The sequence below is a fragment of the Rhizophagus irregularis genome, chromosome 13 (genome assembly GCF_026210795.1).
Source record: "Rhizophagus irregularis chromosome 13, complete sequence".
NCBI lineage: Eukaryota > Fungi > Glomeromycota > Glomeromycetes > Glomerales > Glomeraceae > Rhizophagus > Rhizophagus irregularis.
Window position 1 is genome coordinate 4,376,563 of NC_089441.1, and position 18,771 is coordinate 4,395,333.

The following is an 18,771-nucleotide window of genomic DNA, read 5'->3' on the forward strand; positions in this document are numbered from 1 at the left end:
ATATTAACAATTTTATTATATAATATACTATATTTTGCCTATGTATATATACAGTCGACTCTGGTTATAACGAACCTATTTGTACCGAAACCTTGCTATACCAAATCATAATTTCCAGAACTAATTTTTTATAAATAATTTCACTGGATATAACGAACTTTTATAATAAAATACTATATAATGCATCCAAACTAAACTTAACCAGCCCCTATATATCAGCTATATAATAACTTTATACTTTCTATAACGAATGGTTATGTGACTATATAGTAGTCCAGGCCAATTTTATAGTGCTGGCCAGAATTACTAGTAATTTTTTTGAAAATTTATGTTAAAAGAAATTATAATTTTGGCCAGCATTACAAATTTGGCCTAAATTACCTATAAAGAAAACTAGTTCAGTATATTATATAACGAATTCACTATATACTGAACTAAACCTCCTGGAACAGAGGATTCGTTATATTCAGAGTTGACTGTATTTAATACTAACAATATATGTACTATTTTCAGCCTATATAACATACAGCTGTCTTAAAGGTTAGAAAATTTTTCATTATTGTGTAAAATAAATAAAAAAACTTTCCACCATAGATCCACACATCTAAATGTCTGAAGAACTGAGCTGTCTAAAAAATTAAGAAAAATAAACCATTAAAAATCATTTATTATTAAAGTAATAACAATTAAAGATATAAAAAATTAAAAATTTACTGAATTATCACATCCAAGGAGACTGAAAACCCCACTTAATAAGATAAAAAAGAATCGTTAGAAGCTGTTCATGAAAATAAAAAAATATTAAAAGAATAAAAAAAATGAAAAAATATACCGATAATAAATAGTAAGCGTTAGTATACTTCAAAAAGTTCACTTCCTACAAAATAATGAAATGTTAGTACATTTCTTCAAAGTAAACTTTAAAAGAATTGACTTCTACACACTTACCCTGTATCCCAAAAACTATAAGAAGCTGAAACCTACAAAATAAAAGAAAAAAATTAAAAAATAATTCATTTTTTTTAAAAAAACAATAAGTTTTAAAACTATCGAATACTCAAGAACAGAAGCTGAAACCTACAAAATAGAAAAAAATAATTATTTTTAAAAAAATATAAAGTTTCGAAGTGTGTTTGAAATGAACTTACCTATCCAAAGTCCAAAAACTGAAGCTGAAACCTACCAAATAAAAGAAAATAATTAATTAAATAAAAAAATTTTTTTAAAAAAAAGACTCAAAGCTTTTACTTCGAAACTCACCTATCAAAATTCAAGAACTGAAGTTGATATCTACAAAACAAAAAAAAAACCAATATATAATTTTTTTAAAAAAATTATTTTAAAAAAAAGAATTTCGAAGTGTTCACTTTGAAACTCACCTATCAGAGCCTATGAACTGATGCTAATACTTACAAATAAACAAAAAAAAAGTTTATTAAAAAAAATATATATTAAATAAAAGTTTTGAAGCTTTTGCTTTGAAACTTATCCATTCAAAGTCTATAATCTGAAACCTGAGATCTACAAAATAAAAGAAAAAGAAATTAATTAAAAAAAAACAAATATTTTTAAAAAAAAATCTCAAAGCTTTTAGCTTCAAAACTCACCCATCAAAAGTCCATAAACCAAAACCCAAAACCTAAAAATAGAAGAAAGAAATTAAAAAAAGATTATTTTAAAAGTTTTGAAGCGAAAGTGAAACTTCGAAACTTACCTAACAAAACCCAAGAATCGGAAAATAAAACCTATAAAATAAAAAAAAACAAATTAATAAAATTAAAAAAAAAAAACTTTAAAAAAAGTTTTTAAGCAAAAGCAAAACTTCAAAACTTACCTAACAAAGACCAAGTATCCAGAAGCCGAAACCTACAAAATAAAAAAAAGAAAATTATTAAAAGTTTAAAAATTTTTTTTTAAAAAAAGTTTCAAAGCGTTTCGCTTCGAAACTTACCTAATAAAGCCCAAGAATCAGAAGCTGAAACTTACAAAATAAAAAAAAAATTATTAAAAGTTTAAAAAAAACTTTTTTAAAAAAAGTTTTGAAGCATTTTGCTTCAAAACTCACCTGACAAAGCCCAAGAATCGAAAGCCGAAACTTTTAAAATAAAAAAAAGAAAATTATTAAAAGTTTAAAACAACTTTTTTTAAAAAAAAGTTTTAAAGCATTTTGCTTTAAAACTTATCTGACAAAGCCCAAGAATTGGAAGCCGAAACTTACAAAATAAGAAAAAAAAATTTTTTAAGTGACTTTCGAAACTTACCGAATTGAAGCCAATATCAAAATAGAAGAAAAAAAATTAATAAAAAAAAATAATAATTTCGAAACGAAACTTTGAAAAAAATTAAAATAAAAAAATAAAAATAATTTTTTTATAGTTTCGCAATGAAACTTTAAAAAGAAAAAAATTATTTTTTGAAGTTTTGTTGTGAAACTTAGAGTTTTAAATAAAAAATAATAATTTAAAAAATTAAAATAAAAATAATTTTTTTATAGTTTTGCAACGAAACTTTGAAGAAAAAAAAATTTTTTTAAAGTTTCGTTATGAAACTTCAAAAGAGTTTTAAATAAAAAAAAATAATTTAAAAAATAAAATAAAAAATAATTTTTTTATGGTTTCACAACAAAACTTTGAAGAAAAAAAAAATTCGTTGTGAAAAAATTAATTTAAGTTAGATTATCTTATCTGTTATATATGTGATAATTATTCAGAAATAATATTCGTAAAGATATCATATGTCAAAATTTTGGTCAAAACTTCGCACAGCCGAACTTTGGCCAAAACTTAGCCAAAAGTCACGTGACCGAAATTTTTGATTTCGACTAGTGATGTCAGATTAGAATAGGCGTAAATTTAAAATTGACTTATGTCAGATTGAAATTTGAATCTGATGTGTGTCAAATCAATTTATCATTTGTGTATTAAATTGAAATGCATAAAAAAATGTAATCATCATATAATCATTATAAAATAGTCTATTTGGATTAATAATAAATAAGAAAATTGTAGTATTAAGTAATTATTTTTTTCATGTTAAATTTAAAATTATAGAGTATTCATTTATTTCTTGTCAAAACTTTGATAATTTGATTAAGCAATACAGTCAACTCCCTCTATAGTCACTCCCGTTATAGTCACATTCTACTATATAGTCACACCAGTTGAATGTTCAAAACACTTTATTATTAAAATCTATCCTATATAGTCACAATCTATCTATAGTCACTATCACACCTATCCTCAAAAATCTTATATTAAAAAGAACCGTTTATAATCACAGTTATATAAAGAATATATTAATAACTTGGCATCTAATAATCGTACAAAGATGTATCATAGCTTGTTAGAATTGTCTCACTGAGACGAATCGAATGGTGGTAGTTTTATCCTTTTCCTTTGCTAGTGTTTACGGCCAGACCACCCACTGCCTCTTATGAGACTAATCTCGGGTCTGTGTCCTATCATCTTCAATGGGCAACCATTATACTGAGTACTTAATTCCTCAGGTAACAGCACCACAGTTTTATCCTTTTCCGATCACTGGCTGACGAGTTATTCAACAAAATGTTAAACATCGGCATTATAATATTTCTTGATTTACGTTTACTGCGCCATTTAACATTTTGCTAGATTTCTCGGTACCTAGTGATTGTAAAAAGACGATTTATAGCTCGTTGGAATCGCCTCATCGAGACGAATCGAATGGTGGTAAGTTCACCTCTCTGTGATCAATATTGACGGAGTTATTACTTAAAAACCATTTAATATTTTTTAATTTCGGAAATTGATCTAGTGATTAGATTTCGATGTATCTTATACCATTAGATTCGTCTCATCAAGCCGAATCGAATGGTAGTAAGATCGTCTTTCTAGGATCAATATTGGCAGAGTTATTACACAAAAACCATTAATATTTTTTTAATTTCGGAAATTAATCTAGTGATTGGATTTCGACGTATTTTATACCATTAGAACCGCCTCATCAAGACGAATCGAATGGCGGTAAGATCATCTCTCTACGATTAATATTGGCGAAGTTACGATACAATAAAGTTTTAAGTATAATTTTGGCTAAAATTATGTTAATTTTTGGCCGGAATTATGATATACAAATATAAGAAATTTTTTATATAGTCACATCTCTTTATAATCACCAAATATTACAGCATTCCTTGGAACATATTTTTCTTCACTTACCATATGGTCTATCTTAGATACACCTTTGCACGACTTTCATTTTGACCTTTATGTCCAAATCTGGTTGTGCCACTCCATTTTCTTTCATCATTGGGAATTAGCTCAAGGCATTACAAAAAAAATGAAATCGTCAGCTCTTGGGCCTTCTTCTTTTCTTTGTCCTTCCTCTAACATTCCTCTTGACTCTTCGACACCTTCCTTGGCGACAGCTTCCTTGGATTCCTGGGTTTCTTGGGTTTCCTCTTCTATAATCCGTGGGGGATCTTGGATTTCACATTTGGATTTTTGGCGCCGCTTAACAGTTCAGCCTCTACTTAGGATTTCTTTTTGGTAACGGATTGGATCTTAGGACATGCTGGATAGTTGACTCACACTGGCCTTTGGGTAAAGATGGGGTATACGTTTCTGTAATAGTTTAGTTTTTCTTTACTTAATTTTATTTTGTTTAGATTTCTTTACTTGTATGAATCGTGAAGCTAGTTCTTTTTATTTTTTATGTTTATTCTCTATATTTGATATTTGTAATATTGTTCGATTTGTTTATTGTACTTTTCATTTAAAATAATAATAAAAGATATAGTCATAAGACTATTTGCTCATAGTCACCAAATATGGGTTGGTCCACCCTATCTCAGTGGTTAGTCACGAGACCCTCATTGCCCCCTGAGTATAGTGAGGTCGCAGGTTCGATTCCCATGACCACGGAAATAAAAAGAATTTTACTGCGGACGCTACAACCAATAGCGTGAAGGTACAGGGATTAGTGTAGTTGGACTGCATCACGGCCGGGTTAAAGCGTGTACGATTAGGCCGCACATTTCAACTAAGGGTTATGGTGTCCTTCTAACGTTCCCTATGAGGCCATTGGCATGTGCGCAGTCCTGTCTTTGAGGTCACTACTATACCTTGGGGGGACTTCCTGTCTGGGTGGTCACTCTACGATACCACTTGGGGTCAGTAATGGCTAGATGGTCGTCCTAGATGGTAAAGTTGAGGGTGCAATGTCTTAGTGGTAGTTTGACCTTCTGTTAGGTCATAGACCAACCAAGGTGTTCGTGCACAGACAGATAGCTTGGTGATTGGGTTCGATTCCCTTCTCTGATGGGCCCTGGTTGGTGATTTCTGGTGGTTGATACCCACCATAAGGGATGATCCTGGGTAACACCTACAAGCTTACTGTTCAGGTGGTCACTACAAAGTATACCACTTGGGGATTACAACTGTACTATCGGTGGTGGATAATCGCGGGCTGTAGTGGCCTTTGAGTGAGACCTAGTACCTAATATGGTGGTATGGAAGGGGTCTAGATGTTTGAAAGTTATCTGATGAAAGTCCTCCGTGACAGTAGTAGTGGTGAGGGGTTTATAATAGTAGCCATTACAGTATCATGCAACGGATTAAAGGACGAGTAGGGTGGTGTTCTTCCGATCCAAAGGCCTTCGGGTTCCTGGGGTATGCCTGAATATTGGACGGGCTGGATAAGTTGTCTTGGTTAAAAGGTGGCCTTAATGACATCTGGTGGTTCAATGATGGCGAGGATATGAACGACCTACCTCCATAACCTTCAATAGAAAGTGCGGAAAGTAGTGGCCACTAAACGTACAATACACTTGTAAAATAATCACCAAATATCCAATAGCGTGAAGGTACAGGGATTAGTGTAGTTGGACTGCATCATGGTGAATTAGTGTGTACGGTTAGGCCGCACATTTCAACTAAGGGTCATCGTGTCCTTCTAACGTTCCCTATGAGGCCATTGGTATGTGCGCAGTCCTGTCCTTGAGGTCACTACTATACCTTGGGGGGACTTTCTGTCCGGGTGGTCACTTCACGATACCGCTTGGGGTCAGTAATGGCTAGATGGTCGTCCTAGATGGTAAAGCTGAGGGTGCAATGTCTTAGTGGTAGTTTGACTTCTGTTAGGTCTTAGACCAACTACGGTGTTCGTGCGCAGACAGATAGCTTGGTGATTGGGTTCGATTCCCTTCTCTGATGGGCCCTGGTTGGTGATTTCTGGTGGTTGATACCCACCATAAGGGATGATCCTGGGTAACACCTACAAGCTTACTGTTCAGGTGGTCACTACAAAAGTATACCACTTGGGGATTACAACTGTACTATCGGTGATGGGTAATTGCAGGCTGTAGTGGCCTTTGAGTGAGACCTAGTACCTAATATGGTGGTATAGAAAGGGTCTAGATGTTTAAAAGTTATCTGACGAAAGTCCTCCGTGACGTAGTAGTGGTGAGGGGTTTATAATAGTAGCCATTACAGTATCATGCAACGGATTAAAGGACGAGTAGGGTGGTGTTCAGCAGATTCGAAGGCCTTCGGGTCCCTGGGATAAGTCCTTGCGTTCTGGTTGTGGTGTTGAATTGTCCCTGTTAAAAGGTGGCGGGGATGGTTACATCATGGCTTAGTGAGGATGATGCAATGAACGACCTACCTCCATAGCCTTCAATAGAGGGTGCGGAAAGTAGTGGCCACTAAACTTACAAAACACTTGTAAAATAATCACCAAATATGACTTGTCCTTATATTTTACCTGAATTTAGTCCTTTTAATACTTTTAAAACATTTCTGCTGGACCTTAGAACCGTTTGTCTTGGAAAATTTCTCTCCGCGACTCCTTTCGAAATCTTTACCGTAACTTTTCTGCTGTGGAATTTACGGCTACATTGTGTACTGCGACCCTCCTTCAAATTCTTGTCTGCGACTTGCACGTGGACTTATACCGATGTCTCTTACTAGTTTTCTTGGAACATATTTTTCATCATCCACTATTTGTTCTATTTTTGATACACCTTTACATGATTTTCATTTTGATGTCTACGTACAAATCTGGTTGTGCTGTTCCGTTTTCTTTCATCATTGGAAATCAGTTCAAGGCATTACCAATAAAATGAAATCGTCCGCTATTGGACCTTCTCCTACTTCTCATCCTTTCTCGCAAATTTCTCCTGCAATTTCAACACCTTCCTTGGCGACAGCTTCCTTGGATTCCTGGGTTTCTTGGGTTTCCTCTTATATAATCCATGGGGGATCTTGGATTTCGCATTTGGATTTTTGGCGCCGCTTAACAGTTCAGCTTCTACTTAGGATTTCTTTTTGGTAACGGATTGGATCTTCGGATATGCTGGATAGGACCCCGGATATCTAATATAAAGGTCATAATGGACTTTTGGCCAAAAACACCCCTTTTTGCTGAAACTCAAAAAATCGTTTTTTGTAAATATCTCAGCATCCAGTAATTCAATTTTAATGAACTTTTTTTTAAATTGTAGAGCTAAATGAGGGCTACAAAATAAAAAAAAAAGTTTATCAAAATTGGACCACTGGATGCCGAGATATTTACAAAAAACGATTTTTTGAACCCCTGAAAAATGGGCCAATCTACCGAAAGTGTGACTTATGACCTGTTTTGGAGATATCCAGGGTCCTTGCTGGATAGTTGACTCACACTGGCCTTCGGGTAAAGTTGGGGTATGCGTTTCTGTAATAGTTTAGTTTTTCTTTACTTAATTTTATTTTGTTTAGATTTCTTTACTTGTATGAATCGTGAAGCTAGTTCTTTTTATTTTTTATGTTTAATTTTCTATATTTTATTTGTAATATTGTTCGATTTGAGTTTTGTACTTTTCGTTTAAAAATTTATAATAAAAGATAAAGTCATAAGACTGTTTGCTCATAATTACCAAATATGGACTGTCCCAAATGTGTGACTATAAAGAAAGTTGACTGTATATTGAAAACTTAGCATCAATTAAGAAAGAAAAAGCTTTAATTAACCAGGAAAAATTACAAAAAATAAAGGAAGTTCTTCTTAACCTACAAATACTACATTATACATTTCTAATTTTCGTTACTGGGTTAAAAATAAATTTAAACTACAAAAAATTTCATCAGATTCCTATATTGTACTTCATACTCAAATTCAAAATAAAAAAAATGATGAAAAAACTAAAGTTGAACTTTCTGTATTAGTTGTAGAAAATATGTATGATGAATTTTGCAAAATACATTCCACAATTACTCAGTATGGGGGCCAAAAAGAAACTTGGAATCAAATCAGTAGTAAATAGGGATATTGTTAACAAGATCTTGTAAAAAATTTGTGACACAGTGTAATATTTGTATAGCGAAACTTACACGAATTCGACTATTGGCTGGAATACCAATTATAGAACAAAAATTCATGTCACGTTTGCAGGTAAATTTATTTATTTAGTATTATTTTTTACTAATTTATAATTATGTATTAAAGTAATTGTTTCTGATTGAAATAGATTGATTTAATTGACATGACTTTTAAGCAAAATAATGAATTTAAATACATTACTCATATACGTGACTAAAGATGTTAGCCGTAATTGATTGGCCGATGCCGTAATATTACAGCATACAACATTACAGTTATGACACTTTTCGTAATACTGTAATTAGGCCGTAATGCTGTAATTAGGCCGTAATGCTGTAATTAGGTCGTAATGCTATAATTAGGTCGCAATGCTATAATTAGGCTGTAATGTCGTAATTTTTAATGCTATAAAAATTTAAAATAAAAGAAATGAATTATAAAAGTAAATTACAATAGTTTATATGTCGTGTAATTTTAATTTTTAGGGGGTACATAAGACGTGTCGCATTTTTTTTGTATTTTGTATACGCGTTCATGTAAAGAAAAAAATTATATAATGAACTAAAATTTCTAGGGTAAAGCTCTGAACGGTTCGGGTTAAACCGGGGAACCAATCTGAAACCGGCTCAAAATTTGGTTCAGTTCTTACGGATTTCAGCTCTAATCCGAACCGTCTATAATCCAGACCAAACCGACCCATTCGGAGCTTTACCCTGAGGGTGGGAAATATTAAGTTTTTTTCAAAAAATTTATATTAAATTAGCATAATATCTTTAATAATTAGATGATTTTATGCATAATTTACATATAAACTTTTTTACAAAAAAAAAAATTATTATTATTATTATTTTTGATATTATTTACCCCTTAAAATTGAAATTACATGGTCACATATTTCCTAAAATCCGAAATCCGAAATCCGAAATATAATTCCGGCCGAAATTAACGTAATTTCACTTAAACATGTAATTTTAGCCGAAAATCATAATTCAGCCAAAACGGGAATGCAGATCTTTCCTTTTTTTGGCAATAGCCGTTCCACAAAAATTGATTTTAGTGGGAACGACACTGGAATTTTGTGTAACAACACTTTCCTTTTTAGGATATTTGTTAATTTCTGCTAAAATTAAGTGCATAATTCTGGCCGAAATTACATACGTAATTTCGGAATTACGGCATTACGGATTAGTTACGGCATTAAGACCTAATTACAGTATTACGACCTAATTATGGCATTACAACCTAATTACAGCATTACAACTTTTGCTTTTTAATGTAGATAGGTTGCAACCTATTACATACGACACTGTGTCTTAATATTACAGTTACGGCTAACATCTTTATACGTGACCATTTTACAAAATATTCATGAGCTTGTGCACTTACTTCAAAACGTGCAATAGAAGTTGCTGCTTTTTTATTTGATATTTTTACTACATTTGGACCACCTTTAATTTTTCAGTCGGATAATAGCAAAGAATTTGTTTCTTCAATAATTATTGAATTAGTTAATTTATGGCCTACAATTCAAATTATTAATGGAAGATCAAGACATCCTGCAAGTCAAAGTCTAGTTGAACAAGCAAATAGAATTCTTGAAACTAAATTAGGAAAATGGATGGAAGATAATAATTGTTAAGATTGGTCATTTGATTTAAAATTTGTAATTTATGCAATGAATAATTCAGTTTGTAGAGCACATAATAAAAAACCATATGAGCTTGTATTTGGTGGAACTCCACATAGATATTCTGCCATGCTTGATCAGTTATTCCAAAATAATATTTTTTCTGAAGATGAAATTCCAAATGAATTTGAAGGAAGTATTCAAGAATCTATAAATAACTTAGATAATTTGATTGACAATACCACTTATGAAATTAATTCAACAAACTTAAATTAAGAATTAAATTTAGATGAAGATGCAGTTAATAATTTTTTTATGTTTAAATAGTTATTTTGCAGACAAGTTTTTATTATCTTAAAAAATTATATAATAAAAAATACTAATATTATTTAATACAATTTCATTTAAAGCATTCTTTACAATTACTGACAAATCAATTAACAGTAGGACATCAAGTATTACAAAACTTTGCTTATCAAAATTTAAAGACTTATATCATAAAAAAGATTTCTACAATGATTGTAAAATCAAAGCATAAGCTAAAATATGAGATTGGAAAGTATGTAAAGATTCTTATTTCAAAAATTGACCGATTTGGTACAGATCAACCTGTACTTCCATGCAAAGTCATAGAGAAGTTAAATTATAATGATATATTCAAATATTATCTTGAATGTATTAGTGAAATATTGAATAATTTATATTATGCAGATGAATTAAATTCATTTAAAGTGAAAGAATATCCAGAGTTAGATCATATTCCAACAGATAATATATCTGTTAAAGAAGCTGCATGAAATCAGAATTCTAGTACTGATATGCTTACAGAAAGTATGTGCAAATGCAAAATTAATAATATGTACCAGATAAATTTATTACATTACTTTAAAATTTACATATAATTACAAAGATTTTTAAAATTGCTAATATTATAAATTTTAAAGTATGTATTTTAATTTGACGCACAAATAATAAAATATGCATTTCAATTTAACACACAAATGATAAATTGATTTGACTCACATCAGATTCAAATTTTAATCTGATATAAGTCAATTTTAAATTTACGCCTATTCTAATTTGACATACAACATATATACTAAACTTATAAAAATAATAAAAAAATTAAAAGACTATTTCTCCAAAAAAAAAAGTTAACCTGTCATTTAAATAATTATACTACTATTACATAACTAAAAGTTTTAGGTGACTGTCAAAATTTACCTAAAAATTTATCTAATAGCCTCTCCAATGAAATGCTAAATCATTTCATTTATTTCAATTAATTTTACTAAAGTGTTCTATTTTATCGTACTTTTTATCATACTTTTTACTATTCAACTTCATTTTTTATTTATCTTTATTATTAATATTACATTTTTTCCCTCTATTTGCAGTTCATTTTTATTAAAGCTCCGAATGGGTCAGTTTGGTCCGGATTATAGACAGTTCGGATTAGAGCCGAAATCCGTAAGAACCGAACCGAAAAACTGGCGGTTCAGTTTAGTTTAATCCGATTTTTATAAAAATGCGAAAAATCGAATAGCCGGCCATCTAGTGATCGTATAAAGTCGAACCATATATCATTGGATTCGTCTCGACGAGACGCGTCGAATGGTGGTAAGATCATGTCTCTAGCATCGATAGATCACACGTTAACTCATGCTAAATGATTTATCAATAATTGGAATTAGCAAGCTATCTATTGGTGCTAGAGACATGATCTTAGCACCATTCGACGCGTCTCAGTGAGACGAATCCAATGAATATATATTTGTCCGTATACGACCACTAAATGGCGAATAATATCAAGTTTCGCATTTTTTTAAAATTTTCGAGCGTTAAAAATTAAAAATTCCGATACATGAATTTATTCGTCGTCCAATGGTCGTACAAATATGAATTAGCACTCATTGGATTCGTCTCGATGAGACGAGTCGAATGGTGGTGAGATCATGTCTCTAGCATTAATAGATCGTAAGTTAATTCACGCTAAATAATTTATAAAAAATTGGCATTAGCAAGCTATCTATCGATGCTAGAGACGTGATCTTACCACCATTAGACTCGTCTCATCAAGACGAATCCAATGAGTCCTAATTCATATTTGTACGACCATTGGATGACGAATAAATTCATGTATCGGAATTTTTAATTTTTAACGCTCAAAAATTTTAAAAAAATGCGAAACTTGATATTATTCGCCATCTAGTGGTCGTACACGGACGAATTTATATTCATTGGATTCGTCTCACTGAGACGCGTCGAATGGTGCTAAGATCGTGTCTCTAGCACCGATAGATAGCTTGCTAATTCCAATTATTGATAAATCATTTAGCGTGGGTTAACGTGTGTTCTATCGATGCTAGAGACATGATCTTACCGCCATTCGACGCGTCTCGTCGAGAGGAATCCAATGATATATGGCTCGACTTTGTACGATCACTAGATGGCCGGCTATTCGATTTTTCGCATTTTTATAAAAAATCAGATTAAACCGAACCGAACCGCCAGTTTTTTGGTTCTAATACCCGAACCGAACTGAACCGAATTTTGAGCCGGTTTTGGATCGGTTCCCCGGTTTAGCCCGAACCGTTCGGAGCTTTAATTTTTATACTTCTACTTTATGCTATAAATAGCATGCATATATAAATCTTTCTTTATTAGCTGTATATATATCACTGGTCAGAATAGTCCATTTCATCCAAATTTCAAATTGACGAATGTTAGATAAAAGTTGTTCTAATTTTAACCGATCATTGCCAAAAAAATTTTTAAAATTAAAATGGACGATTTGCACAGTTTGCCTACCACTTGGCAATTACAAATCAGCAAAAATTCATTAAAAAATTGGAAATAAACTATTTGTCAACCTTTACTAGACATTCGTCCAAATTTCAAATTGCTGAATGTTGGACGAAATTAAGTCTAATTTTGTCTAATTGTTAATGATTTTTATGTATTTAGCTTATATTTAATTTTGTAATAACAATCAATTGATTATATTTTATTATTTCGCTTTATTAAAATTACATATTAAAAATTATCATATTAAATATCTAATATCTACAGTATCTGTCTATTTACACCTACCATCCACCATTCACTATCTACCATTTACCATTTACCATTTACCATTCACCATCCATTGTGTCAACTATTGTCAACCATCATTAACCATCATCCACATTATCTACATCTTGTCTACTACCCATCATCTACCATCCATCGTCCACCATCATTCACCATTATCCACTTATCCAAAATTATTCACGTACATCCAAAGACCAAGCCGAAATCTACAAAATAGAAAAAAAATTAAAATAAAATTAAATAAATACTTGTTTTAAAAAAAAGTTTTGAAGTTTTAATTTCAAAATTTACCCATATATCCAAACCTAAGAACTGAAAGCCGAAATCTACAAAATTGAAGATAAAAAATTTAAAGATATTAAAAAAAATACTTTTTTAAAAGAAAGTTTCAAAGTTTTAACTTCAAAACTTATCCATATATCCAACGCCCAATAACCAAAAGCTGAAATCTACAAAATTGAAGATTAAAAAATTTAAAAATATTAAAAAAAATATTTTTTTAAAAAAAAGGTTTGAAGTTTTTACTTCGAAACTTTATATATCCAAAATCTAAGAACTGAAAGCCGAAATCTATAAAATAGAAAAAAGAAAAAATTAAAAAAAAATAATTTTTTTTAAAAAAAGTTTTGAAGTTTTTACTTCAAAACTCATCTATATATTCAATGCCCAACCGAAAGTTGAAACCTACAAAATAGAAAAAAAAAATTAAAATAAAATTAAAAAATTACTTTTTTAAAAAAAAATTTCAAAGTTTTCACTTCAAAACTTACCTATATATCCAAAATCCAAGAACTGAAAGCTGAAATCTACAAAATAGAAAAAAGAAAAAATTAAAAAAAACTTGTTTTAAAAAAAAGTTTCAAAATTTAACTTCGAAACTTACCCATATATCTAAAGCTTAACCGAAAGTCAAAACCTACAAAGTAGAAAAAAAAATTAAAATAAAATTAAAAAAATACTTTTTTTAAAAAAGTTTCAAAGTTTTACTTCAAAACTTACCCATATATCCAAAGCCCAATCGAAAGTCAAACCCTATAAAATAGAAAAAAAAAATTAAAATAAAATTGAAAAAAATATTTTTTTTAAAAAGTTTCAAAGTTTTTTTAACTTTGAAACTCACCCATATGTCTAAAATCCAAGAACTGAAAGCAGAAATCTACAAAATAAAAAAAAGAAAAAATTAAAAAAAAACTTGTTTTAAAAAAAAGTTTCAAAGTTTTAACTTCAAAACTTACTCATATATCCAAAGCCTAACCGAAAGTTGAAACCTACAAAATAGAAAAAAAAATTAAAGTAAAATTATTATTCTTTTTAAAGAGTTTCGATTCTTTCACTTTGAAACTCACCTATATATCCAAACACCTAAAAACTGAAAGAAATCTACAAAAAAAATTAAAATAAAATTAAAAAAAATAATTTATTTTAAAAAAATTTTGAAGATTTTACTCTGAAACTCACCTGTATCCAATGTCCAAGAACTAAAACAAAATAGAAGAAAAAAAATTTTTAAAAAAAATTTAAAAAAAATAATTTTTTTTAAAAAAAAGTTTTGAAGATTTTACTCTAAAACTCACCCGAGAACCGAAGGCCGAACCTACAAAATAGAAGAAAAAAAATTAAAATAATTTTTTTCAAAAAAAGTTTCAAAGTCTTACTTCGAAACTTACTTTTGAGATTCAGTATCCACGTTAGAACTGATATCCCTATATAAAATATAATAAAAAAAAACGTTTTTAGTATAAAAACGTTTTATTAAAGAAAGTTTTAAAATTTTTTTTTCAAAACTTATCTTTGAGATTCAGTATTTATGCCGGAACTGATATCCCTATAAGTAAAAATAAAAAAATGTTTCATTAAAAACATTTTATTAAAAAAGTTTCGAAACTTTAGTTTTGAAACTTACCTGGAATATTAGTGTTCAAGTTGGAGCTGATTTCCTATACAAAAATAAAAAAAAACAGTTTTAATATTAAAAAACATTTTTTTTTATAAAGTTTTGAATTTTTTTTCGAAACTTATCTGGAATATCGATATCCATGTCAGAGCTGATTTTCTGCAAAAAAAACAAAAAAAAATGTTTTTTTACGTTAAAATGTTTTTTTTAAAAGAAAGTTTCAAAAGAGTTTCAAAACTTACCTAGAATATCGGTATCCATGCCAGAACCAATTTTCTTTGTAAAAAAAAATAAAAAAGAATCGTTTTTTAGTTAAAAAAACGTTTTTTAAGAAAGTTTTAAAATTTTTTAAAACTTTACCTAGGAAAACATTTTTTAGTTATAAAACGTTTTTTTTTTAAGAAAGTTTCAAAACTTTTTGAAACTTTACCTAGGGAAACGGTATCCATGCTGGAACTAATTTCCTAAATAAAAAATATTATAAAAAAGATGTTTTTTAGTAAAAAACATTTTTTTTTTAAGATAGTTTCAAAAATTTTTCAAAACTTTACCTGGAATATCAGTATCCACGCTGGAACTGATTAAACAAAAAAACTATTTCAAGAAAAAAAGATTTTTTTTCAAAATAGTTTAAACTATTATTAATAGTCTAAATTCGGTAATAGATCAACTAATTACTGTGGCTAAACTTTTGCCATTATTTATATTAATTATAGTAATAGATCAACTAATTACTGTGGCTAAACTTTTGCCATTATTGATATTAATTATTAAAAAATTGTTTAAAAATCGTCAAAAAAGTTTTTAAGTTGATTGTTTGTTGTTAATAAAAATCAATAAAAAAAATATTGGTCGATTTATGGTTTTTTTTATGTTACAACTCAACCAAAAATCGACCAAAAATCGACCAGTTGATTTATGCCGATTTTTTTCTGATTTTTGTAATTAGCCGAATGTGTGACGAATCATGTGATCGATTTGCCAAATTGTTGCCGAAAGGTCTTATTGACGAAATAAAATGATGAATTGGATAAAACAAATAATTTAATAAGCAACATAAAAGAAATTTATATATTTTTCTTATTTGTTATATGTAAATATTATTATCAAATATAATTATTTATACTATTATATATCAAAAAAAAAATAAAATAAAATAAATACTAACCAAAAGTAAAGTTATATGGATTTATCTTTAGTACTTGATTTATCCTTAAATTTCTGGGAGAAGTATGGAGAAGTGTAACAGCACCAATCTAGAGTTTTGCCATCAATTTTATACCATTTACTACCTATAAGATTGTTTAGATCTTCTTACATTTTCAAGTAAATTACAAGCTTGTGCTTTCTTTCTTTCATTGTAATAACTTTAAAGGCTTTAAAACTATTAATCGCTATTAAAGTCAGATGGATTTGATTACTAATAAACAGTATAGCAGCGGTCATTGATTCTGGAATATCATAGATAGCTACTTGACCTTTCTTTTTGTTCATGAAAAGACCAGATGGCTGAAAACTACCTCACTAGAATATTCTCTAATGATACTATTTAAGTACTATTATTCCAGATATATTTACAAAGTTGATTCATCTCCAATTTAAGTCTAATAGTACAGTCAACTCTCTTTATAGTCACACATTTGGGACAGTCCATATTTGGTGATTATGAGCAAACAGTCTTATGACTTTATCTTTTATTATTAAATTTAAACGAAAAGTACAATAAACAAATCGAACAATATTACAAATATCAAATATAGAAAATAAACATAAAAAATAAAAAGAACTAGCTTCACGATTCATACAAGTAAAGAAATCTAAACAAAATAAAATTAAGTAAAGAAAAACTAAACTATTACAGAAATGCATACCCCATCTTTACCCGAAGGCCAGTGTGAGTCAACTATCCAGCATGTCCTAAGATCCAATCCGTTACCAAAAAGAAATCCTAAGTAGAGGCTGAACTGTTAAGCGGCGCCAAAAATCCAAATGCGAAATTCAAGATCCCACGGATTATAGAAGAAGACCCAAGAAACCCAGGAATCCAAGGAAGCTGTCGCCAAGGAAGGTGTCAAAGAGTCAAGAGGAATGTTAGAGGAAGGTCGAAGAATAGAAGAAGGCCCAAGAGCTGACGATTTCATTTTTTTTGTAATGCCTTGAGCTAATTCCCAATGATGAAAGAAAATGGATCGGCACAACCAGATTTGAACATAAAGGTCAAAATGAAAGTCGTGCAAAGGTGTATCTAAGATAGACCAAATGGTAGGTGAAGAAAAATAAATTCCAAGAAATTCTGTCAAAGATATCGGTATAAGTCCTCTTGCGAGTCGCAGGCAGGAAATTGAAGGAAGGTCACAATCCCAACAATTAAGAGCCATAAATTCAGCAGCAAAAGAGTCCGGTAAAAAGATTAAAGATGACGCGGAAAGGAAATTATCAAGATAAGTAGTCCGAAGAGCCAATAGTAATGTTTTAAAAGTTTGTAAAGGGCTAAATTCTGGTAAAATATAAGGACAAGTCCACAAGTGGTCTAAAGTCTCAGGGAAAGGAATTACATTGAGGACAAAGCCAACTTGGATTATAAAGATGAGGCTTTCGTCTCTGAAGAGTTGTAAGCGTTGGAAGCATATCTAAAAGTAGCTTGATACGGAAACCACAAAACTCGGAACGGCCATTCTGATGAGAGACAAAATGCTTATTGTTATTGAGACAAAATTTGGTGCAAGCCCAATCACTATCAGAAGTTGAGGAATAGGAATTAAATCTTGGTAATACAGCAAGAGTTAAAAGACTTTTAGCGTCAAAAATATCTCTAATAAATTTCCGGATATTCATATCCACAGGTAAGGAATTAAATTGTAAAATGCAAGGAGCCATCAATTCCGGTGGTGGATAAGAAGAAAGATGTAAGTCAGTATGAGCGGCTTTGGCTAATGCATCCACATGATTATTCAAAGGGTCGTCAGCGTGAGCAGGAACCTTGATCAAGGTAACATCCAGATTCTTTTGCAACATAATAGTGCGTATGGAGGACCACAAAAAGTGGTTGGATTCTTTAAGCATTCTGGGAATAAAAGGAGCATCCACATATAAAGACCATAAAGAAAGTAATTGAGCACAATCAGTGGCGACAGTAATCTTTGAATTCTGAGAAAGGGAGTCCAATCCGTGCAATAAAGCAAAAACTTCTGAACGTAAAGCAGAAGGAAAAATGGAAGAGATGATATTATAATGGGATTCCAAAATAAATTTATCAGGATCTATAGCAGTCCATGCATAAGCCATCGAGGATGCCGGATGACTAGGAGGAGAAAGGAAGGAATCATCAATATAAAGGGTAAACACCGAAGAAGGAAGTTGGATATCAGAAATCCTAAGCACTAGTTCATTCGTAGGAGGTAAGCGAACCGGAGCAAAAAGATGAAATAGTAAAAGAGATTTGGCATAGCCTAACGAGGCAGAAAGTGAAACCGAACGAGTATCCGCATGTATATAAGTACGAGGTTTCGTAGGATAACGGATCAAACTTGATAACGGAACATAAGAGAAACATCCTTCAGAGGGACATCGTTTAATCAAAGTCTTAGAGGTAAAGAATCGCGGAATAGCAGAGGCACAACCTTGGCATGCAGTAAATTCAGAAAGTAAATCATCAACCGATGACGCAATCCAATGTGAAATAAGAGCTTCATTACGTGGAGCAGGATAGGTAGTAATCACACAGCCAATGAGGAAAGAGTTAGTATTGCGATTAAAAGAAATAGCTCATTGAGGGTTAAACCAATAATTTTGACTAATATCTATAAAAGAAATAGAAGCTACA

General features: G+C 30.5%; 1 protein-coding gene across 1 annotated transcript; it reads right to left on the minus strand.

The window, feature by feature from the left end:
• Positions 1-13,952: 13,952 nt before the first annotated feature.
• OCT59_005576 (uncharacterized protein) lies at positions 13,953-15,397 on the minus strand (the record flags this gene model as incomplete). The annotated part of the gene is made up of 9 exons (XM_066138440.1): positions 13,953-13,970; positions 14,054-14,086; positions 14,175-14,210; positions 14,310-14,322; positions 14,401-14,434; positions 14,513-14,532; positions 14,722-14,757; positions 15,191-15,224; positions 15,379-15,397. The coding sequence occupies 9 exons, from the start codon at positions 15,395-15,397 to the stop codon at positions 13,953-13,955; spliced, it is 243 nt and encodes an 80-aa protein (XP_065997569.1).
• Positions 15,398-18,771: the final 3,374 nt, after the last annotated feature.